Raw genomic sequence first — 24,770 nt, forward strand, 5'->3', positions numbered from 1 at the left:
ATTAAGCACCCTCTCAATTACATTCAAATTCTCTTTGTTCGAGACCACCATTAATTTTTTTAGAACTTCTTATGACCCTCCTATGGGATACAGGTAGCACTGTGGGTTAAACCGCAGAGCCTAGGGCTTGCCAATCAGAAGGCCGGTGGTTCGAATCCCTGTGACGGGGTGAGCTCCTGTTGCTCGGTCCCTGCTCCTGCCAACCTAGCGGTTCGAAAGCACATCAAAGTGCAAGTAGATAAATAGGTACCACTCCAGCGGGAAGGTAAACGGCATTTCCGTGCGCTGCTCTGGTTCGCCAGAAGCGGCTTAGTCCTGCTGGCCACATGACCCAGAAACTGTACGCCGGCTCCCTCGGCCAATAAAACGAGATGAGCGCCGCAACCCCAGAGTCAGTCACAACTGGACCTAATGGTCATGACCCTCCTGGAAGGTACGATTTGATATTTCTGGTGGTGGATCCTTTACACACAGGAGCATGGAAATGCAGAAGGTGTTCTATGTCATATCAGACCATCGGTCCATCTAGGTCAGCACTGTCCACACCAGAGTGTTCTTCCATCTTGGGTCTCTAGATGATGCTGGACTCCACGACTCCCATCATCCCTGACTAAGCTGCCTGGAGATGATGCCCCAACAACACCTAGGCACCTTAGGCTGAAGAACCCTGGTTGACAAGAAACTTGCAGCCTTGCAGATGTTACTGGGTGACAGCTCCCATCATCCCCAGTAGGGAGAAATCCTCTCCCAACCCCTGGGGAGCTGCTGGGACCTGACTCAACAACATCTGGAGGACTTCAGGTCTTTGTCATCACCGGTCTACACTGACTGACTATCCAGGGTTTTGGAGATGATTCTTTGCCAGCTGTAGCTGAAGATAACAGGGATGGAACCTGTGACCTTCTGCGTGGAAAGCAGATGAGCTACAGGCCCTGTCGAATTGGAAGGCCTAAGAGACCTGTAAGACACTTTGTTCCTCAGAGACGGAAGAGGTGTGGACACTCATCCTTTAGAACAACTTTCTAAACTACAGAAAGAGGACCTAGAAGCATTGATTCCTGGAGATATTTCTGCCCTGATATGAGCTTGATTTTGGTCCAAGAGCCCAATGCGCCGTAGTCAGAGGACAAGCACGTTCATGGTGCGTGGTTCCCCTTGACCCAAAATTCACAGTGGGAGAGGTCTATCATAAAAACTTGATATTGGAAGCGTCCCAGAAGATCAGGCCCATCAAGTCCAGTGTCCTGTTCTCACAGTGACCAACCAGATTCCTCTGGGAAGCTGACAGATTCTGGGAAGAATTCGTCTCTCGTTCTGTTCCTCAGAGGATGAGCTGAGCTCTGCTGGATCAAGGAGGCCCATGTGGTCACAGAAGCCAACCAGATGTCCCAACGGGAAGCTCGCAATGGGGACCTCAGCTCAACAGCAACCCTTGCTCCCTGCCGTTTCCAGCAACCGCTATCAATACGGCTACGGGTTCAGTGGAACTTTACTTGTTATTTTGGGCAGATGATTGTCTCTTTCTCTTTATAAAGACACTTGTGATTGGATGCTAAAAGGGGCACAGGTAGAGCAGGGTGGAGGAGCTGATGTTTGCTTGCTGGAAAGGCAGGGACCGTGTTGGGCTGGTGTTGGCTGAGGCACCATTCCTTCGTTGTGGCCAACTCCAGCCCTCTTGTCCTGATTCTGCTCCCAAGCTGTTGGTGCCAATTGGTCCAGCTAGCTCAGCAGCACTGACACCGACTGTCAGTGGACCTCCAGGGTTTCAGAAATGGTGTCTAACCCCAGCTGGACCTGGATCAAACCAGGGGAGCTTCTACATGCGAAGCTGGTGTCCCACCACTAAGTTGAAGATTGCATAAGGATTCTGGTCCTCATGATCTCGAATGAAAAGCTGGATTTCAACAGGGACCTAGGAAGCTGCCTTGTACAGAATTGGGCCATTGGTTTCGTCTAGCTGAGTGCTGCTTTCCTGGTTTTCGGACGTGGGGGGAGATCCCCAGCCCTGCCAGGGGTCTCCTACACACGAGGAGCTCCAGCCCTTTTCTCTCACCTCGGATAAGCACCGTCCTCGTTGTCGTTCAACAACGTGCAGACAGACAATACGGAAGAAGAAGAGATGGCGGGAAAAATGAGAAAGGAGGGGGGAAAGGAAGAGGGTCAACGGTCACATGAAACGGATCCGGCCCATGCACAGACCTTTCGTCAAGTCGAAATGAAATCTTTTGTCAGACAAACAACACATCAATTCCCTCCTCCCCCGCCCGCCCCGCCCACCCTCCCACCCACTCAATAATTATTACGTTACTTCAAGAAAGAGTATATTTTGTTTTCCATGCATAAATCAAATTTCCATTTCATCTCTCTTTTTTTTTTTGGTCTTTTTCTTCTTCTTCTTCTTAAATTACAATTTAACACATAAACACATATAATAAATACTCTCGTAAGACATGACTCAGCAGGAGAGGAGAAGAAAAGAACAACATCCCCGAAAGCAACAGGTATTAGTATTATTTGTGATTTTTTTTTCTTTTAAAGGACTCGTTTAAATATGAAATCTGTAAACGCCAAGGAACCTTCGCTTCCCTCTCTTCGTCTCTCTCCCTCTTTAAAAAATCATGAAACGAACCAGTTTTCCCTTTCCCTTTTCTTAACATTCAATACGTCTCCCTATGAGGATCTTAACATAATTACAACATGCCGCCCTCTGCAAAAAAATTATAATTTAACAGTATAAAGCTTCAAGTTGCAAATTCCAAAAACTAGCTAAGTAATTATTATTATTATCATCATTATTATTTTTTTGTCACATAAACTATACATTAAATATTTATTTTATTTTATTTTTGAGGTATTTCAGAGAACATTGTCAAAAGTCTTGCCAGGTTTGTGATGGAGAGAAAGGCGGTGGGTTGGGTCGATTGGCTGGGTTTATGCAAGGGGTTGTTATTTTTTCCTCCTGAGCGGAGAATTTCTTTGGTATCAACAAGGCTATTTGGGTGTTGGGTCAAAAGATGGAGGGGGTGTGATTTAGCTTGGAAAAGAGGGGTCTTGGGAGAGAAGGTGGGTCGGTCTCTTGTGTTCTGGGGGGGTCTGGCACCTACAACCCACGGAAGGTGATGATAATGCGAGAAAAAACATCAATTTCCTTCTCAGGTGGACATAGGTTCTGGAGAACCTCAAACGAGACCTGCTGGGTGAAGCCAAATTCCCATCAGGTCCAGCCACCTGTTCTCTTGGTAACCAATCAAGATTCCTTCAGGAAACACATGGGCAGGACATACAGGGAACAGCTGTTCTCTCGCTCTTTCTCTCTCTGTTATTCATAAGAACATCTGGAGAGCCCTGGACAACAATTGCGCACTGGCAACAACGAACAGGTTTCAGCTCCTGCTCATTCCAAGGTGCTTTGAAGACCCAAACTTTGGAGCTTCAAAGCACCTTGAACCAGGCAGGTTGGAGACCCCACGAGGCTCTCCAGGGTCCCACAGAACATGACAGAGAGATGATTTCCTCCTCACTGGCTGTGTGAGATCCGCTTCAAACCAGAGATGTTTGAGACCGGACCTACAAGCTGATCATGTGCTCTGCCACTGAGCTATGGAGTCTCTTCTCACCAGATTCAGACAAAGTTCCAGAACATTAATATCCATGAACGTTAAGAGCCCACTAAGCCCATTTTGGTTCTTGTGCGCATTCGCAGGCACTCAAGTTGGGGAGGAAGGATTAGTCTCTTGGGGCAAGAAGGGAGGGACAAGGAGGGAGCAAGGGGTAGACTGGCCTTCTGCCCCATCACCCAAAAGCAAACGAGAGTAGCCGGGATCCGTCCCATTAAGAGAACTGAGGTAAGTTACTGTGTGAGTTTATAGGACAAAGAAACGTGGTCTACCACCTTTGGTACAAGAAAAGGCACTCTATCACTCTGAAGATCATGTTCTCTCTCTCCTCTCTCTCTTTGTCTCTGTCTGTCTGTCTTTCTCTCTTGGGGGGAGCAATGGAAAGAGCAAGATATGGGGGTCTTGGGAAGGAAGAAGGTTGGCTACAACATCTATGGGTCATGGTGGGTGACATAACCATCTAGGAATGGTTATGGAGGTAGCATTGGAACGAGGATAAGGAAGGTTGGGGGAGTTTGGGGGTGGGGGGGTTAGATTCCACCACAAACCAGGCAAGGGGAACAAATCTTTGGTATCAGGTGTGATTCTGAAATCACGAAAAACTCGAAAACTCAAGTGAGGTAGCCTATATTTTTTTGGGTCTCACTACAAACGTCTTTTTTTTTTTCACGCTCGGGGGCCAGTCGCTCGTCGACAGCTTCCTTGTCCTTGGGGTGCTCTCTTTATTTATTTTTTAGCCAAGGTCAGGCTCCCCGTTTATTACCTTTCTTCTTTTATTTTCTGGCGTGGCTTCTCAGCCCTTTAAATACTCCACAAAATCAGGTACGGAAATCCACTGTCTTCGCCCTCCATCGTCCGTTAGCGTCGACACGTCACGACAAAGACAAGACAGGATGTGGGGAAATAGGGGGCGCTTGGAGAGGCGGGTGGACACTGGGCGGAGAGAGAAATATATATATATTTGCTTCCCTTCCCTTTCGCACCTTTCTTCCTCCTTTGGCAAAACACAGCTCTGCATTTGCTACATTCCCCTCCTTCCGTCGTCTGTTTGGGTTGGTTCAACCATGTCTCCCCTTCTCACACCCTGATGGTCACACCCGCTCAATAGATTGGGACATAATTTTGGGGGTGGGTGGGTGGGTTTCTGGTTAAGGTTTTTTTTCTCTTTTCAAAGTTCATCCTCCTTTCGAATCAAATAATATTATCCGATGGCGTGGCTTTCCTTCTTCTCCTCCTCCTCATTCCAGAAGTCGCCTAACCGTGGATTCAACACTTCGCCTTCAACGTAAAGTGAACAGGGGGGAAAAGACCTCCACACAGACCGTGCTATTTGTACCCGCATCAATTTGGTATTGTCCCATTAAAAAACAAAAATTAGAAGACACACAGACACACGGACGCACAGACACACAAAGAAACCCCACGTTTACTGGGGAGGTGGCGAGGGTGAGATTCTCTTGGCCCCCTGGGCTTTCTCGACGTCCTCTCCTCTTCGGCCCTTTGGGTTCAAACGTTTGGGGAGGCTTGGCTCGTGAAAGCGTCCCTCATCCTCTTTTGACCCCGCCATTGTCTCATTTTATTTCGCCTTTGCAAGTCACTCGTGATTCATGGTGCCGGCCCCTGTTGAGGACAACGCTCCTTCCAGAAATGAAGAAGAGAATCGTGGTGTATCTATCTTGTAATTTACTTATTTTTTAAGGCAGGCTGTTAATTGGCACACATACACTCATGCACACACTCAAATAGTCAGTTATCTTTCATACGTTGCCAGAGATCCATTTTTTTTTGAGCTTGTTGTAGAGTTTTTCTTTTTCCAGGAGCAGAGGGGTGGAATGGGGACAGGGGGTGGTTGAGAAGGAAGTTTGCATTTCTCGCCACCCACAACGTCAATCCGTACTTAAATATATCTCTATCTCTGTTCTGCAAGCAGATTCACAATTGGGGCCTCCGTCCACCAATCCAGTTCTTATCATATCGGTCAATTCTCATTCCCCACCTCTCTCTGTTGACAGCAGGATAAAGGAGGCGGGGGCCTTGTGGGTACTCTGCGAGGAGATGGACAGAATCGGTCCAATCTGGGGCTGTCTTCTGGAATGAAACCAAGGTCAAGACAGAAGGCGAGACGGCGGTCCAGCGTCCGGAAAAAAGAACGGAAATCCTGTCCTCTCCTTTCCTTTGGTTTCGTTAAAGCTTTTCGTTTCTCTCTCTCTCTTTTTAAATACCCGAATTATGTACCTAAAATGTGCTTCGTGACCCGCTTATATTTTCTCTCTCTCGAGGTGACACAGTGCAACTTAGCTTTAGACCCCCCCGCACAACTGATTCCAGGGGGGAGGAAGTGGGTATTTTTTCGTGTGAGTTGCTACTCTCCCTCTTCCTTTCCATACTTTGGCTTGTAATTCCTTTGAGAGGAACCATTGATAGAACAAGAACAAGAAGTCTTCTCTTCGGCTGATTCTCCTACACTTTTTGGTTGATCTTTTTTTCTTTTGGTAGATGTGAATCATGTTGTTGTGCAGTTGACCATTAGTTTTAGGGTGTATATTCATGGTGGGGGTTGGTTTGGAGAGTAACGCCTTCTGTTCATGAGCTGCGTAGACGATGGGATGCAAGGAAGGGTGTTGAGCAGGTGAGTGGGGAACAAATGTGCGTGAGGACAGCATGGTAATGTTTTGGTGATGCTTGCAAAGATGGTTCTCCATGCTTTCCCCTTGTTGGTCCTACGAATGCCATACTCATTACTGGTTTTATTATTATTATTATTATTTTTAAAAACTTTCTCAGCCCCCTTACGCATTTTTGGTTTGCAAACTGAGAAACACCCCATAAACACCATTCATGCAGGCCGCCATTGATTCCACTCGCCATTGCCTAGGATGCAACAGCTTGTCCCCAAACGAATTGCAAACTGTTCCCACGTGACACGGTCGTTTGCCTTTTCCCCACCCCACATCCAAAAGGGCTGTTATCAGCTTCGTGACAGTGACCCTCGTTTGAAATGGAGCTGTGGGGACAGGGGCAGGGGTCTGGAAACTTGGGGGCTCAGCTGTGTCCTAGAATGCAAGACCATTGCTGGTGCCAAGGTAGCCATGGCAGGAAAATAGACAGCTACCTAATACTGAGTCAGACCATAGGTCCATTTCACTCAGCACTGTATACACTGACTGGCAACAGCTCTCTGGGGATTTCAGGCTGGGAATTTCCCCCAGCCATGCCTGCAGATGCTTGGTATTTATTTATTTTTTGCATGCAAAGCGGATGCTTTACTACTGAAAGGTGAATGGTCTAGGGGTTGAAACCCAGGGACAGGGAAAGGGCAGAAGGAAGGTGTACCAGTTTGACATGGTTACATGGTTACTTGCCCTCCCAACAATTGCCCAGTGCTGGCCTGTGTTTAAGGCATCCAGCGCACACTCAGTTGGCCAAGGCACCCACCGCCCCTCAGTGATATGGCTTTCGCCTCCCCCATAACAGGGACTTCAAAACAGACTTCCTTGAAAACGTCTGCAATTAAACCAGCCCCTTAATCCCCTTGCCCAGCCATCAGAATGGCACAACACCCTCTGGGCTGGGTGTTTGTTTGTTTGTTTGTTTATGGGGCAAGTGGCGTCTCTCACCTAAGCCAAAGATTTTGGAGGCTACTTGTGAGATGACCCTCTGCAAATCAGGCACCAGCTTTCAGAAGGCGGCCGGAGGCAAGGGCTCTTGTGCATCTCAGATGCATGGCAGTTGTGCATCTAAGACGCATGGATGCTCCCAGAGCTCTAGCAGGATTCCAATTGCACCTGGTGCAGATGGCTGTGCTTGAGGTATGAGTGGCTGGTTGCTCAAGGTGTGCGCATGGCGGTGAGGAGAAGGAAAGCCAGCATGGAGAAGGCGATGAGTTTTTTGGCTGCTGTGTGGTGTTGGACAAGAGGGGGGAGATGTAGGGAGAGGGTGAGAAGAAGGAGGAGGAGATCATGCTTTGGAAAAAGTGCTTGTAGATGAAGAAGGAACCCCGGGGTTGGCGCCAGGGTCTTCCTGCCAACGGTTCATGCACCTCCGGCGAGCGTTCATGAAGAAGTTGCTAACGGTGTTGAGTTCCAGGCCCAGCTGCTGCGAGATGGTCATCTGCATCTCCTTGGATGGCCTCTTGTTTTCCTTGAAGATGGCGATCAGGGTGCGGCGCTGGAGGTCCGTGAAGACGAGCCGCTGCTTCTTCGGCTGTAGGTTCCGGTCCTTCTGCTGCTCCTGCTCTTTACGTTTGCATGCTATATGTCGCCGGAGGAGGAGGAAGGGGCCGGGAAGGAGGGAGGGGGAGGAGGAGGAGGAGACAAAAGAACACAGCCATCAAACAAGATGCAGAACTATGCTTCGTCCAACTTTTCGGGGGGCCCTCCCCAATACAGAGGACAACAAAGCTGCTCTGACCCTTCCCCTGGCAAGAGACCCCACCCCATACATTGGTACTTCTGTGGTCCTTCATTAAGGCTACAGTGGAACCTCGCTTTCCAAACGTCTCGGAAGTCAAACACTTCGGCTTTCGGACGCCGAAAACCCGGAAGCGACTGCGGTTTCCGAACGCTTTTCTGAAGCCGAACGTGACACGCGGCTCCCGTTTTGAGTTTTCCGTCAGCAAACGCTTCCGGAATCGACTGCTTCAGTTTTTTAATGTTTCGGAAGTCGGACGGTCAGTTGGTACGGGTTACGCCCGAAAACCGAGGTTCCAATGTATCTGTGTTCTGTATTCTTTTCTTTAGAATAAAGGATTCGCCCAGTTTCCCCCATTTCTGCACCCTTGCCTACAGATGGTGCAAATCTTACATTTGGACATAACCTCCTGCTTCTTTTGCAAACGGAGGACTAGGCGCCAACCTCTGAACAGTTATCAAACCCCTTGCTCAGCAGCCCGTACCGTTTAACAATCCATCCCTCTTCTCAGAGATCTCTGGGAATTGTAGTTCTGTATGGGGGATTGGAGGCGGTTCTTGATAAACTCTCACCACCCTTAAACAAACTGCAGGTCCCAGGATTCGTTGAAGGAGGAGGCCATGGCTGCTAAAGTGATATTATATAGTGCTTTAAATTGTAGAGTTGGAAGCAACCTTCAAGGGTTATCGATTCCAACCCCTGTGCAATGTAGGAACCACATCTAAAGATTCCCTGACAGATGGCCAACCAACCTCTGTCTTAAGACCTCCAAGGATGGAGAGACTATCAACTTCCTAGAGAGTCCATTCCTAATGTTTAGCTGGAATATCCTTGCTTATCATTTGAACCCACTGGTTGGGGTCCTACCCCCCTGGGGCAGCAGAAAACGAGCTTGCGCCGTCTTCCAAGTCTTCCCCTTCAGATACAGTGGTACCTCGGGTTACATACGCTTCAGGTTACAGACTCCGCTAACCCAGAAATAGTACCTCAGGTTAAGAACTTTGCTTCAGGATGAGAACAGAAATTGTGCTCCGGCGGCGCGGCGGCAGCAGGAGGCCCCATTAGCTAAAGTGGTGCTTCAGGTTAAGAACAGTTTCAGGTTAAGAACAGACCTCCGGAACGAATTAAGTACTTAACCCGAGGTACCACAGTATTGGAAGACGGCTATCAAATCTTCGCCAGGCTAAATGTACCCACCTCCCTCAACCGTTCCTTATGACTTGGTTTCCAGACCTTTCTGGTGTGTAGTGCTGATGCGTCCTCTGTCTCCAAATATCATTAATTATTAGTATTAGTATGGATTTTAATTGTTAGTATTTCTCTCTCTCTCTCTCCCTTTTTTTTTTTAAGGTTGGGCGACTCTCTCTCTCTCTCTCTCTCTCTCTCTCCTTTTTTTATTTTTTAAAGATTGGGCAAAGCTTTGGGTGTTTCTCAATCCAAAAACCCCCAGCAGAGGAATTAAAAAACCTACCCTATGACCATCAGATGCTTGCAAGGAAAACAAATAAAAGATATAAACCTTTTTGGCACATCAACAGGTAATATTTACTTATTATTTAAAAGTCATCTTTTTAAAAGTCATTTTTTTATTAAAAAAAAACACACACACACACGAAAATTTCAGAAAGCTTAGAAAGGAAAGGGGGGGAACACAAGATTCGTAAAATTAGAAGTTGGGTCAAAGCATTTGCGACAGGCAAACCACCCACCACCAATTCCTTCATCCCTTCTCCCCAGCCCACAACCTCCCCCACAGCAGCTTTCCCATCAACTCCCAACAGACAAAATCAATTTGGTCATTGGTTTTCCATGTATGCATTGGTGTCAACAGTGTTCCCCAACCTGGGGCTGGGTGCCCCCAGGATATTCCAAGTGGGCCACAGGTGAAAATGTGTAATGGGGAGGGGACCACAACATGTTAGGGGGCCGCAGAAGGAAGTGAGAAGTGCAGGGGGGAAGCAATTTTTTTAAAAAAAATCCTCATTGGCTGGTTATCCCCTTGGCCAGTCATAAGCGGGTAAGGGGATATTTCCTTGCACATCCTTGGAGCAGTCCTGGTTTGTCGCTGTCAAGAGAGGGCGATCACTGAGGCTCCCATTTTGACCAGTAGACCCCACGATCCAGAACCACCAGTTCAGGTAAGTGCGGTTGGTTGGCAATGGGTAAGGCTGGGTGAGCCATAACTGTTTGTTGCTGCTGTCAGTACTGGGCCCGGGGGCAGCCTGGGCCTGACTCTGCAATCCACCCCAGCGCCTACTGGATCACGGCCTTCGGATGGTGCCAAGGGGCACAGGGCCTGCCGGCAGCGTCAACCCAGCTCTACGAGGCACAGGGTGAAACCCACCCCAGTGCCCCTCCCAGTGGGGTCGTCTGCTGTCAGAGAGTGGGCAGGCTGCCCACAGAACCAGCAAAAACAAATACAGTGGTGCCTCAGGTTACATACGCTTCAGGTTACATACGCTTCAGGTTACAGACTCCGCCAACCTAGAAATAGTGCTTCAGGTTAAGAACTTTGCTTCAGGATAAGAACAGAAATCGGGCCCTGGCGGCATGGCAGCAGCGGGAGGCCCCATTAGCTAAAGTGGTGCTTCAGGTTAAGAACAGTTTCAGGTTAAGTACAGACCTCCGTAACGAATTAGGTACTTAACCTGAGGTACCACTGCACTCCTTGTTGATTTGGAGCTGTCCATGATGTCGCCTCAGGAGCAAGCGTCTCACTTGGAGCTCTCTGTGGTCCTGAAACACCAGGCCTGCCTTGGAGCTGTCCGTGGTGCTGCCTCAGGAGCAAGAGGCTCACTTGGAGCTCTCCGTGGTGCTGAAACGCCCAACTTGTCTTGCTGCATAAGCTTCTCCATGGGACCAGAACAGGAGATGCCAGCCCTCCAAGCGGGATGCTTTCTGAGATGTTTCTTACTGATCATGCCGAAGATCAGACTTAGAACATTCTGCATGCAAAGCTTGTATTCTGCCACTGAGCTATGGGTGCTCCTGGGGAACAAGGGGTATGTGGCTATGGGGGCATGGATCCGGTGGCCTGTCGTGAGGAGGCCCTGCACTTTAAATTTTTACCACTGCCTGTGCTCAAGAGCCCTTTTCATGCTTTAGCCATGCCTAGGTGCCAGAATAAAGTCCTAGCCCAGGCAAACCATTTCAGCCTTTTCATTTTAGTATTTATGGAATTAATATACCACCCTTCATTGAAAGATCTCAGGGAATAAAATACATGCTAAAGCACAAGTAAATTAAGTAATATAACAAACCCACCCCCTTCACACAGACATATTTAAAAGGATGTAGGAATATTGATTAGCCTGGATGAAGAGTAACATTTTCACCCAGCACCTAAAATATACCGTATTTTTTGCTCTATAACTCACTTTCTCCTTCCTAAAAAGTAAGGGGAAATGTGTGTGCGTCTTATGGAGCGAATGCAGGCTGCGCAGCTATCCCAGAAGCCAGAACAGCAAGAGGGATCGCTGCTTTCACTGCACAGCGATCCCTCTTGCTGTTCTGAGATTCAGAATATTTTTTTTTCTTGTTTTCCTCCTCCAAAAACTAGATGCGTCTTGTGGTCTGGTGCATCTTATAGAGCGAAAAATACGGTGTATAATGAAGGCACCAGGCGAACCTTCTGAACATGTGCAGAGTGCGTCCCCTGTTACAGATGACGAAACCACCACCCTTCTTCACGGGGTTACTCTCTGGACAGAGTGAATCCCAACATCTCTCATCTTAAGCACAGATACCAGTAAATCTCAAATAATTCATTCCCTTCCTTTTGGAGGGGGGTTGGGACGGGATCTCTCTCTCTCTCCCTCCCTCCAAGAAGCGGCTTAACATGTCCCTTTGCAATTCAATATAATTACAGCTCAGCAGAGCAGGAATCAATAGCTGCTGTAGTCGGATCTATACACAAGAGCACCACCAAAGCCTCTGTTCATATTTCTCATTCTTTGTGTATGAAGGTCTAGGCAGCCTTTGGTCTAGCCGTTCACGGGCTCCAGGGGGCATTTGTGTTGAAGGCCACTATGTTCCTCTGCTCCACAGACTCGCCGGGGTCTTCCCTCTTCAGCAAAAGTTAGGATTAAATAACACAGTGAAGCTTCGCTTACAGCTCCAGCTGCAGGTGATTCTACTTAGAGTAGACTGATTGAAAACAATGGTGACCCTGGGCCCAGTCATTTCAGTGGGTCTGCTGCTGCAAATAGCCTAATATCTATCATCTATCTATCTATCTATCTATCTATCTATCTATCTATCTAATCTATCTATCTATCTATCATCTATCTATCATCTCTCTCTCTCTCTCTCTCTCTCTCTCTCTCTCTCTCTCTCTCTAAAGCCTAATCTCTCTCTCTCTCATCTATCTATCATCTCTATCTGTCTGTCTGTCTATCTATCATCTATCTATCTATCTATCTATCTATCTATCTATCTATCTACCTATCTATCATCTATCTATCTATCATCTATCTATCTATCTATCTATCTATCATCTATCTATCTATCTATCTATCATCTATCATCTATCTATCTATCATCTATCTATCAATCTCTATCCTCTCTCTCTCTCTGCTCCTCCCAACCTAGCAGTTCGAAAGCACGTCAAAGTGCAAGTAGATAAATAGGTACTGCTCCGGCGGGAAGGTAAACGGTCTTTCCGTGCACTGCTCTGGTTTTGCCAGAAGTGGCTTAGTCATGCTGGACACATGACCCAGAAGCTGTACGCAGGCTCCCTTGGCCAGTAAAGTGAGATGAGAGCCGCAACCCCAGAGTCGGTCACGACTGGATCTAACGGTCAGGGGTCCCTTTACCCTTTTTACCAGGAACATACAATTCAATCTGAGACAGATTGAATTGTATCATAGTGAGAGGCTCACACGAGCCTGCAACCAGTTCTCTGCTGTGCCTGTAAAAAGGGGGATGTAACTCTGCTCCATAAAGGAACTTGATAGTGCAAGTTAGGAAGGATATTAATAAACAATATATCCTCTTCTGTCACCCTGAGCATTCCCACAACTGGCAGTGACCCTCCAGAGTCTCAGGGTCAGAGATGCCGGGGACTGACTCTGACGCCATCTGTGTGCAACATGCAGGCTCCACCGCGAAGCCAACCTCCCTCTGCTCTCCAGAAACCCGCCTTGCACAAAACAACGGTCTGCTGTCCTCCATCTCCCTCGGTTCTTTCTTCTGCAAGTCTCCGGGTGAAGAAGAGAAAGAAGAAAAGTAAAGGGGGAGCGGAGAGGAGAAGAATTGTTTCTAAAAAGAAGGGGGTATGTAATGGGGGAGTGGAGGGGGCCAGCCATTGATAGGTGGCGATTGTCTCTCCCTGTGGGAGCCCCTCTCAGCATTTCGGCGACTAAATATACCTGATGCCCCCCTGCAGGGTGAAGGTGCTGAGAGACCCAGCACCAGTTTCCCCATTGTACCCCTAAATGCATCTGTTTATCCTCAGCCCCCTTTGCCACGCAACCTGCAATTTTCTGCGCTGCACACAGACACACACATGCATGCAATTGCATGGCTATTACTCAAGCGCCGGCAATTTAGGCAAACAACAAAAGGTTGGCGATATGAGGTGGGCTGGCTCTGGTTGTTTGTTAACAAGAGGGGGTGCTTTTTGTTCCGTGTGTTGACAGCAACAACACAGCGGTTTTTGCACAAGGGCGAAGACTCCTGCAAACGATGGGGGTGCGTGGCGGATCAATGACCGCGAGACCGAGGCCCGGTCATAGAATCGTGGAGCTGTAGACTTGGAAGAGACAGACAGACACACACGAGGGTCATTTAGACCCTGAAATGCAGGAATCACAGCTAGAAAATGCTCTGACGTAAAAAGGACCCTGGACGGTTAAGTCCAGTCAAAGGCGACTCTGGGGTTCTGGCTCTCATCTCGCTTTCAGGCCAAGGGAGTCGGCGTTTGTCCACAGACAGCTTTCCAGGTTGTGTGGCCAGCAGGACTAAACCGCTTCTGGCGCATGGCGGAAACCAGAGCGCACAGAAACGCCGTTTACCTTCCCGCCGCAGTGGTACCTATTTATCTACTTGCGCTGGTGTGCTTTTGAACTGCTAGGTTGGCAGGAGCTGGGGCAGAGCAACGGGAGCTCACCCCATCATTGCGGTGATTCGAACCGCTGACGTGCCGATCAGCAAGCTTAAGAGGGATTCCTGTAAGCCCATCTAAGTTGAAAGCATTCTGAGCCGCCACAATCCTGTTGCGATGTATTCTGCTGGCCACCAGGTGGAACTATGGCTTCATCTGCAAACTAGGCTCTTTCGCTTAGAGCCATTCACAAACTGACCTCTCAAAATCCACCAGCCAGAAAAAAATTGGGAAAAGAGAGGCGGTGGGAGTAACAATTTCACCCGATTTCTCCAGGATTGAGGAGAAATTCTCAGACAGTTTCTCGGGGCCATTGGGAGTGAGGTAAATGCACAGATTATTTTTTCCTCCCACCCTAAGAATTCTGATTTTTTGCTACACAAGTGCATCACGGGAGAAATGTTGGAGGGGATGGAATAGGACGTCCCTATTTTCATAGGAGAAACGTTGGAGGGGACGGAATAGGACGTCCCTATTTTCAGGGGAGAAACGTTGGAGGGGATGGAATAGGACGTCCCTATTTTCAGGGGAGAAACGTTGGAGGGGATGGAGTTATGCAACCCTTGAGCCAAGGAGATAGGTAACTGTTTACTAGACATCTGAAGGCAGCCCTCTAGAGGGAAGTATTAAAATGTTTGATGTTTTATTACATTTTTATATATGTTGGAAGGCCACACAGAGTGGCCAGGGCAACCCGGTCAGATGGACGGGGTATAAATAATAATAAAAATTATTATTATTATTGAATAGGACGTCCCTATTTTCATCAGAGAAATGTTGGCGGTTATGCTACTGCAGGATAGATAGGTGATAGAATATCTGGGTTCTGTTCCAGCAACTCTACTTCCTTTTGCCATCCTCTGTCAGAGACAGGGTACTGGGTTAGAGAGACCTGCAAGCCATGCTTTCAGGATTGGTTCCCTTAGAGAAGTGGGAGCTCTTTGCGATTGGTATGCAGCCGGCATGCCCTGAGCTCCCGCGCTCTCCCAAGCAGACTGTCTGCAGCGACGCAAATTAAATCTTCCTCTGAACTCTGCAAATTAGGATGTAAGACAATACAAAAGGCTCCTGAGCTTTGCCGCGGAATCTATTTTCGCCTCTCTCTTTTTTGGGGTGGGGTGGGAGAACTTAGTCATCTAAGAATAGGGGAGGAAGGAAGGAAGGAAGGAAGGAAGGAAGGAAGGAAGGAAGGAAGGAAGGAAGGACTTCTGTAGACTAGTTTGGCACAATATTCACATGACTGAGTATCATTCCACACAATGCATTTTGTATGATACCCAGTGCCGGATTTACATATAAGCTAAACAAGCTTTGGCTTACGGCCCCACTCTCTTGGGGGGGCCCCAAAAAAATTAAAGAAAAAATACCTGGATGTACATTTCCAAAATATAAGATAACAAACAAATAAAATAAAACCTACATATAGCGATAGTGTTTTGTAGGCTCCTATTTGTTGTGTGCAAATGGCTTTAGATACCTGTTAGGTCCATAAATTACCGAGCACAATTCAAAGTGTTGGTGCTGACCTTTAAAGCCCTAAACGGCCCTGTATCCCTGAAGGAGCATCTCCACCCCAGACACCGGGGTCCCTCTCCCGAGGGCCTTCTGGTGGTTCCCTCCCTGCAAGAAGTGAGGTTACAGGGAACCAGGCAGAGGGCCTTCTCGGTGGTGGCGCCCTACCATCAGATGTCAAGGAAATAAACAACTACCTGACTTTTAGAAGACATCTGAAGGCAGCCCTGTATAGGGAAGTTTTTAATGTTTGATGTTTTATTGTGTTTTTAATATTCGATTAAAATGGAGGCAGTGAGAGATTTTACTTTCTTGGGCTCCATGATCACTGCAGATGGTGACAGCAGCCACGAAATTAAAAGACGCCTGCTTCTTGGGAGAAGGGCAATGACAGGCCTAGACAGCATCTTGAGAAGTAGAGACGTCACCTTGCCAACAAAGGTCCGTATAGTTAAAGCCATGGTCTTCCCAGTAGTAATGTATGGAAGTGAGAGCTGGACCATAAAGAAGGCTGATCGCCGAAGAATTGATGCTTTTGAATTCTGGTGCTGTAGGAGACTCTTGAGAGTCCCATGGACTGCAAGAAGATCAAGCCTCTCCATTCTGAAGGAAATCAGCCCTGAGTGCTCACTGGAAGGACAGATCGTGAAGCTGAGGCTCCAGTACTTTGGCCACCTCATGAGAAGAGAAGACTCCCTGGAGAAGACACTGATGCTGGGAAAGATGGAGGGCACAAGGAGAAGGGGGCGACAGAGGATGAGATGGTTGGATAGTGTTTTCGAGGTTACCAGCATGAGTTTGACCAAACTGCGTGAGGCAGTGGAAGACAGGAGGGCCTGGCGTGCTCTGGTCCATGGGGTCACGAAGAGTCGGACACGACTAAACGACTAAACAACAACAACAACAATATTCGATTGGGAGCTGCTCAGAGTGGCTGGGGAAGCCCAGCCAGATGGGTGGGGTATAATTAATAATAATAATAATAATAATAATAATAATAATAATAATAATAATAATTCTATTTGCCCCATGTCAGTTTCAGTTTATTGGTTAATTTTCCCAGAAAGGCTGTTTCCCATACTATTCGGTACCATTGTTGTTGTTGTTGTTGAGTTGTTTAGTCGTGCCCGCCTCTTCGTGACCCCCTGGACCAGAGCACGCCAGGCCCTCCTGTCTTCCACTGCCTCCCGCAGTTTGGTCAAATTCATGCTGGTAGCTTCGAGAACACTGTCCCACCATCTCGTCCTCTGTCGTCCCCTTCTCCTTGTGCCCTCCATCTTTCCCAACATCAGGGTCTTATTCGGTACCATTGGTCCATGCTTACTCCTGACAGCTCTCTGCAGTGTCTCGTTCTTTTCTTCACTCCAGTCGTTCTCCTTTCCCTCCCTCACCTCCCTTCACTCTCAATCTCTTCTTCTGAACCAGCCCCAGCTAATGCGACGGGAGCCAATTGCTCCTAATAAACTGCCACAGTAACACAACCTGGCAGGGGAGACTCTGCGACGGTGCCAGAGGGTACCTGGAGAAACCTAGTGACAGCTCAATTTGTACCTGGTGTGAGGAGGAGGAGGCGAGAGGCAAGGAGAAGAATAGATGGAGACACGGAAGAGAATCTCCAAATGGAAAGAAGTTGGAAAGAACCACTAGGAATAACAGTCCCCAATTTTCAGGGACAGATCACACACCCGCCTACTATTAAAAACAACAAAGTACGGGCAATCAACTAGGTTTGACTCACGGAATCATAAAATTGCACAGCTATAATAATAATAATTTATTATTTATACTCCGCCCATCTGGTTGGGGTTCCCCAGCCACTCTGGGTGGCTCCCAACAGAATATTAAAGACATGATAAAACATCAGACATTAGAAAACTTCCCTAAACAGGGTTGCCTTCAGATGTCTTCTAAAAGTCAGGTAGTTGTTTATTTCCTTGACATTTGATGGGAGGGTGTTCCATAGGGCGGGCGCCACCACCGAGAAGACCCTCTGTCTGGTTCCCTGTAACCTCGCTTCTCGCAGTGAGGGAACCGCCAGAAGGCCCTTGGGAGATGGACCAGATGTCCGGGCTGGAAGATGGGGGTGGAGACGCTCCTTCAGGTCGACTGGGCCATTGAGGGCTTTCAAGGTCAGCACCAACACTTTCAATTGTGCTCGGAAACGTCCTGGGAGCCAATGTAGGTCTTTCAGGACCGGTGTTATGTGGTCTCAGCGGCTGTTCCCAGTCCCCAGTCTGGCTGCCACATTCTGGATTAGTTTCAGTTTCTGGGTCACCTTCAAAGGTAGCCCCACGGAGAGCGCATGGCAGTAGTCCAAGTGGGAGATAACCACTCTGGCCAGACAGTCTGTGGACAAGGTGAGACACCTGGGACCTAAAATGGTCAAATGGCCTGGTCACCCCAAGTTGGAAGTAGATAGCAGGAAGATGCCATGAGTGTTTTCTATTTTGTGACCTTTCTTTGCGGGCAGGGAGGGTCTCATCCTGCGTACCAGATGGAGCTGGGAGACAGCTGCCCTGGACACAGAATTAACCTGCACCTCCATGGACAGCTGTGAGTCCAAAATGACTCACAGGCTGCGCACCTGGTCCTTCAGGGGCACAGTTACCCCATTCAGGACCAGGGAGTCCCCCACACCTGCCCGCCCCCTGGCTCCCCCAAAACAGTACTTCTGTCTTGTCGGGATTCAACCTCAATCTAATCGCAACTTCTGGACCAGCTGCAAAGGGCAGCCCCGCAGAAAGCACATTACAGTAGTCAAGAGCATATCAGGATTTGATTGCCGTGGGGTGCGGGGAGAGAGAGAGAGAGAGAGAGAGAGAGAGAAGGAATGAACGCTCCTTTCTTGTATCAAATGGACGGATCGTGTAGCGCTTGGGAACTGGGAAACTTCCTGGCATAGCCCTTTAAAAAATGACCCCCATCTGGAGCTGTTTCTGCTGGCAAAGAACCCATAAATCACAAGAAGGAGCTGATAGATTTCCAATCAAATTTCTCTTCCCACAAGCAGCCTCGCTGCAGCTGCAGGACTCCTTCTGCTCCCCCCCCCAAAAACATCGTTTCTCCCGCCCACCCCCGCCCACCACCTGCTGCCATCCCAACTTCTCTGGTGGGTGGAGAAAGGGGGGTGGGACAACGGAGAACCCTGGATGGACCATTGATTCCCCCGAACCTGTCGATTTTGTTGAAACCCCCAGAAGTAGCTTTAAGAACAAAAGAGGTTGGGGCCAGAATGCCTTGATGACGACATGAATCGCTCTTCATTCTCGTTGGGCTGTGCAAACTCCCCTTAAAATCTTGGTCAATCTGTACCTCTGCCATTTGGGGTGTGTGTGTGTGTACTGAACATGTTCCGTGTGATGGCTTTGTTATTGTTTGTATGGTTGTGTTTTTTGTAGAAAAATAGGGGTGCCAGATCTCACCACGAACCCTTAAAGACCTACGTTGGCTCCCGGGGTGTTTCCGAACACAATTCAAAGGGTTGGTGCTGACCTTGAAAGCCCTAAACGGCCTCAAAGGCCCAGTATCCCTGAAGGAGCGTCTCTACCCCGGACACCGGGGACCATCTCCTGAGGACCTTCTGGCGGTTCCCTCCCTGCGAGAAGCGAGGTTACAGGGAACCAGGCAGAGGGCCTTCTCGGTGGTGGCGCCCACTCATTCTGCTCATTTAAAAACACCAGGCAGGCCCCACAAATAACCCAGAGATGCCTTTGAAATAAAAGCACACATTCTACTCATGTAAAAACACACTGGTTCCTGGACCGTCCGCGTCCGAGAGGTTCTAGCACAGGGGTCAGCAGGGGGGCCAGTCCACTGTCCCTCAGACCTTGTGGGGGGCCGGACTATTTTTTTGGGGGGGAAATATGACTGAATTCCTATGCCCCACAAATAACCCAGAGATGCATTTTAAATAAAAGGACACATTCTACTCATGTAAAAACACGCTGATTCCTGGACCATCTGTGGGCCAGATTTAGAAGGTGATTGGGCCGCACCCGGCTCCCGGGCCTTAAGTTGCCTACCAAAGAATCATAGAATCGTAGAGATGGAAGGGACCCCCCCTAGCCCAACCACCCCTTGCAATGGACGGCATCTCAGCTGAAGCATCCCTGACAGGTGTCCATCCAACCTCTGCTTAGAAACCTAGAAGTTCGAAAGCACATCAAAGTGCAAGTAGATAAATAGGTACCGTTCTGGTGGGAAGGTAAATGGCGTTTCCGTGCGCTGCTCTGGTTCGCCAGAAGCGGCTTAGTCCTGCTGGCCACATGACCCGGAAGCTGTACGCCGGCTCCCTCGGCCAGTAAAGCGAGATGAGCGCCGCAACCCCAGAGTCAGTCACGACTGGACCTAATGGTCAGGGGTCCTTTTACCTTTACCTTTTATACAGGGCTGCCTTCAGGTGTCTTCTAAAAGTTTATTGTTTCTTATCTCCTTGGCTCGGAGTTCGCATAACTGACTCAGCTGAAGCATCCCTGACAGGTGTCCATCCAACCTCTGCTTAGAAACCTCCAAGGAAGGAGAGAGGATAATTGGGCGCCGCTCTCACACACCCATGGCCTGTTCTTCCTGTGGGCGACAGAGCCTTTTAGGCAAGCTCTTTGCCCCCCTTGGTGCCAATCCCCACCCCATTGCTCCAGCCAGGCACTGCCTTACCAAGGCCTTGACCTCAGCGCTCTCCCTTCTTCTTTTTCTTTTTCTTTTTCTCTCTTTTCAAAGAACTTTATTTCACATACCGCCATCACGCCCACAGCTGTATGGAGCTATATGGCACCAAACTTGAAGCAGAATGTACTACGCGGGTGGCGCTGTGGGTTAAACCACAGAGCCTAGGACTTGCTGAGCAGAAGGTCAACAGTTCAAATCCCCATGACGGGATGAGCTCCTGTTTCTCGGTCCTTGCTCCTGCCAACCTAGCAGTTCGAAAGCACACCAGCGCAAGTAGATAAATAGGTACCACTCCAGCGGGAAGGTAAACGGCATTTCTGTGCGCTGCTCTGGTTCGCCAGAAGCGGCTTAGTCCTGCTGGCCACATGACCCGGAAGCTGTACACCGGCTCCCTCGGCCAGTAAAGCGAGATGAGCGCCGCAACCCCAGAGTAGGCCACGACTGGACCTAATGGTCAGGGGTCCCTTTACCTTTACCTTACAACACATCCAAGGAGCCTCCTGCCCTCTTGTATCAAAACATGGATACATAAAAGGTGCTTTGCTCCTGCACCCCAACTCTCCTTGAGTCCCCCACTCCCAAAGTCACAGAGTAACAGAAGCAGGAAGGTCAAATTCAGACGATCACAGGCTCCCGGACGCTGTTCTTCCTCTTCACCACAAACAGCTTCTGACCAGAGATGGTCACAAGGAAGGAGTGCTCCCCAAACACCACAGAGATACGCCTGAAGGGCACCTCGGGGTAGTGGGGCAGGCAGGAAGCGCAGGCCGTGTTCACCCTTCTAAAGGAGAGCCTTCTTCTTCAGTCTTTCCACTGCGAAACCCTCTTTGCATCATCCCTCTCCCTTTGCTTGAGGTTCCTCCCTCTCTCTCCCCCTCCCCGAGCCCATTAGCCATAATATCTGTTAAATATTTCGACAGCTTAACAGGGGAATTGATTGCTTGTTACTCCAAGTCGGGGTTTTTTGATGGGGCTGGAGAGATGTCAGCAGCACCACTGGGCTGCTTGCCAGCGGCACCTGAGACGGGCAGATCGGAAGAATCTCTCTCTGGGATGCTGTTCCAAGTGTCCTGCCCACACAGGAGATTCGAAACAGATTTCCCAGGGATTTCTCTCTCCTCTCCCGTCTCCCGCCAGGAAAGGAGCCAACCTTCGTGGGTTATTAACATCACAGTAAGGGTGATGCGGGTGGCGCTGTGGGTTAAACCACAGAGCCTAGGGCTTGCCGGTCAGAAGGTCGGCGGTTCGAATCCCCGCAGTGACGGGGTGAGCTCCCGTTGCTCCATCCCAGCTCCTGCCAACCTACCAGTTCAAAAGCACGTCAAAGTGCAAGTAGATAAATAGGTACCACTCCGGCGGGAAAGTAAACGGCGTTTCCGTGTGCTGCTCTGGTTCGCCAGAAGCTGCTTAGTCCTGCTGGCCACATGACCCGGAAGCTGGACGCCGGCTCCCTCGGCCAATAAAGCGAGATGAGTGCCGCAACCCCAGGGTCGGCCACGACTGGACCTAATGGTCAGGGGTCCCTTTACCTTTTAAGGGTGATGAATGGATGTTCACAGAGGCGTAGGAAGGTCAGGTGGTACCCGGTGTGGAAAATTTCTTGTCAACACACCCCACATTTTTTATTACTATTATTGCCTGCAAAAATGGTTTTACGTTATTTCGTGTTTTCTTACAAAGGAATGTGGATTCTGGGCCTCTGATAACAAGTATGGACAGATACAGTCATACCTCAGGTTACAGATGCTTCAGGATGCATTTTTTCAGGTTACAGATGCGCCAAAACCAGGAAGGACCAGAACAGGTTACTTCCAGGTTTCGGCGGCCGCGCATGTGCAGAAGCACCGAATCGCAACCCGCGCGTGCACAGACGCACTGCTGTGGGTTCCGAATGTGCATCCCGCACGGATCATGTTCGCAACCCGAGCGTCCACTGTACTTAAATCTACAGGGTGGGTTGTGTTTTGGCTTATGTTGTTTTGTTTATATTTGTTGTTTATTTATTTAATAAAATTTATTTTAAGAAACCTGCAAAGTGGTTTGCCAAAACAAAAAAACACAAAAAACCCCACCACAGCACTAAAATCAAGAGAAATTAGCTGCGTGCAGGGGGCAGAGCGAAGGCAAGGCAAGGCCTAATCTATTCAGCCTAGTCTCATTTTCTTCACACAGGCCGACTTTCCAGGACAGTAGGGCAGTAGGGTGGTTCATAAAAAACTTTTTTGTCAAAGTTTTTGTCAAAGAGAACAACAACTACCAGACTTTTAGAAGACATCTGAAGGCAGCCCTGTTCAGGGAAGCTTTTAATGTTTGATGCATTACTGTATTTTGATATTTTGTTGGAAGCCGCCCAGAGTGGCCGGGGAAGCCCAGCCAGATGGGCGGGGTATAAATAAATTATTATTATTATTATTATTATTATTATTATTATTATTGGTTGGTGGAGGGGGTTATCTCTGCCCCCTGTGGGAGTGAGGTCCGTAGATTAATGACTTACTGCCCTCACCTCAAGAAAGATTATAATTACCGTATTTTTTGCTCTATAAGACTCACTTTTTCCCTCCTAAAAAGTAAAGGGAAATGTGTGTGCGTCTTACGGAGCGAATGCAGGCTGCGCAGCTATCCCAGAAGCCAGAACAGCAAGAGGGATTGCTGCTTTCGCTGTGCAGCGATCCCTCTTGCTGTTCTGGCTTCTGAGATTCAGAATATTATTTTTCTTGTTTTCCTCCTCTGAAAACTAGGTGCGTCTTGTGGTCTGGTGCGTCTTATAGAGTGAAAAATACAGTACTTAGGCAAATCCAAGATGAGTTCAGCTGCCGCAAACATTAGTTCAAAGGATTAGTTCTACGGTGAAACCAGGAAAGGATAAGCCTTCGACTGTCATGGACTCTTAATCTGTGATTCCTGCATTGCAGCGGGTTGGGCTAGAGGACCTTTGAGGGTCCCTCCAAAGTCTACATTTCCATGATTCTTAACGATCAAGCAAACACCAACATGCAGAATCAAATCTACTCGGGCGCAGAGTGCATCTCCTTGCCTCCAATTACGCTGACATATTTCCAAGCCCCGGCCTTGGAATGCACTTGGTGCGGGGAGCACGAGAATAATCGTAAAAATAAAAAAAACCACCACATCGATTGACGCCTCTAATGAATGGCTTTGGCTTAGGGTGTTTCTAGCAGGAGAGCCAGGCCAGGCGCAGGTTTATGGGGAAGCCAGGAGGAAATGTTTTCCCATCAATCTCGCCATCGGAGTTGGGAGCCAGGAACCCAAGAATTTCGCCCGGCTGGCCAGGAGCTTGTTATACGCATCCGATATGCTTGTTAAGAGGCGTGAACGGCAAGCGATGGGGATGGCGTTGCCAATCCTGTGTCAGGTTTATTGTTCCTGGACTGCTGGCTGACACCGACAGCTGCAATCGCCCTCTTTTCTAGCTCAGGGTGGCAACCTCACATACCCGCCGATATTTCTCCGATGAAAATAGGTAAAGGGACCCCTGACCATTAGGTCCAGTCATGGCCGACTCTGGGGTTCCGGCGCTCATCTCGCTTTACTGGCTGAGGGAGCCGGCGTACAGCTTCTGGGTCATGTGGCCAGCAGGACTAAGCCGCTTCTGGCGAACCAGAGCAGCGCACGGAAACGCCGTTTACCTTCCCGCTGGAGTGGTACCTATTTACCGTATTTTTCACCCTATAGGACGCACTTTTTCTCCTCCAAAAATGAAGGGGAAATGTGTGTGTGTCCTATGGGGCATATGTAGGCTTTTGCTGAAGCCTGGAGAGCGAGAGGGGTTGGTGCGCACCGACCCCTCTCGCTCTCCAGGCTTCAGGAAGCTATCCGCAAGCTGTGGGAGAGCTGCGCGACTTTGCGCAGCTCTCCCACGGCTTGCGGATAGCAGCCTGTTCTGGGGGGTGGCGGAAGCTTGGGCTTCCTCCGCCCCAGCCCCGCACCTGGGGGGGAAATAATTGTTTTTCTTTATTCCCCCCCCAAAAAACTAGGTGCATCCTATGGGCCGGTGCGTCCTATGGGGCGAAAAATACGGTATCTACTTGCACTTTGACATGCTTTCGAACTGCTAGGTTGGCGGGAGCAGGGACCGAGCAACAGGAGCTCACCCCGTCGCGGGGATTCGAACCACCGACCTTCTGATCAGCAGGTCCTAGGCTCTGTGGTTTAACCCACAGCGCCACCCGCGTCCCTATGAAAATAGGGGCGTCCTATTACATAAAGCTATGGTTTTCCCAGCAGTGATGTATGGAAGTGAGAGCTGGACCATAAAGAAGGCTGATGGCCGAAGAATGGATGCTTTTGAATTCTGGTGCTGGAGGAGACTCTTGAGAGTCCCATGGACTGCAAGAAGATCAAACCGATCCATTCAGTCCAAAACCGGGTTGGGGAAGGCCCAGGCAGTTCATCCCCATCATGTCTGGATCCAGAGTTAGAGAGCTGGCCCCATCTGAAGG

The 24,770-nt window shown here is 49.0% G+C and overlaps 1 protein-coding gene across 1 annotated transcript in view; it reads right to left on the minus strand.

Annotated features, from left to right (window-relative positions):
* Window positions 1-7,273: 7,273 nt before the first annotated feature.
* Window positions 7,274-24,770, minus strand: part of ONECUT3 (one cut homeobox 3) — a 55,921-nt gene continuing 38,424 nt past the window's right edge. The window contains exon 2 of the mRNA XM_053372564.1: window positions 7,274-7,867. Within this exon, the coding sequence (XP_053228539.1) occupies window positions 7,575-7,867 (293 nt within the window). The 3' untranslated portion in view covers window positions 7,274-7,574. The remainder of the gene's footprint in view (window positions 7,868-24,770) is intronic.

Source organism: Podarcis raffonei, chromosome 18 (assembly GCF_027172205.1).
Source record: "Podarcis raffonei isolate rPodRaf1 chromosome 18, rPodRaf1.pri, whole genome shotgun sequence".
In the NCBI taxonomy this organism is placed as follows: domain Eukaryota; kingdom Metazoa; phylum Chordata; class Lepidosauria; order Squamata; family Lacertidae; genus Podarcis; species Podarcis raffonei.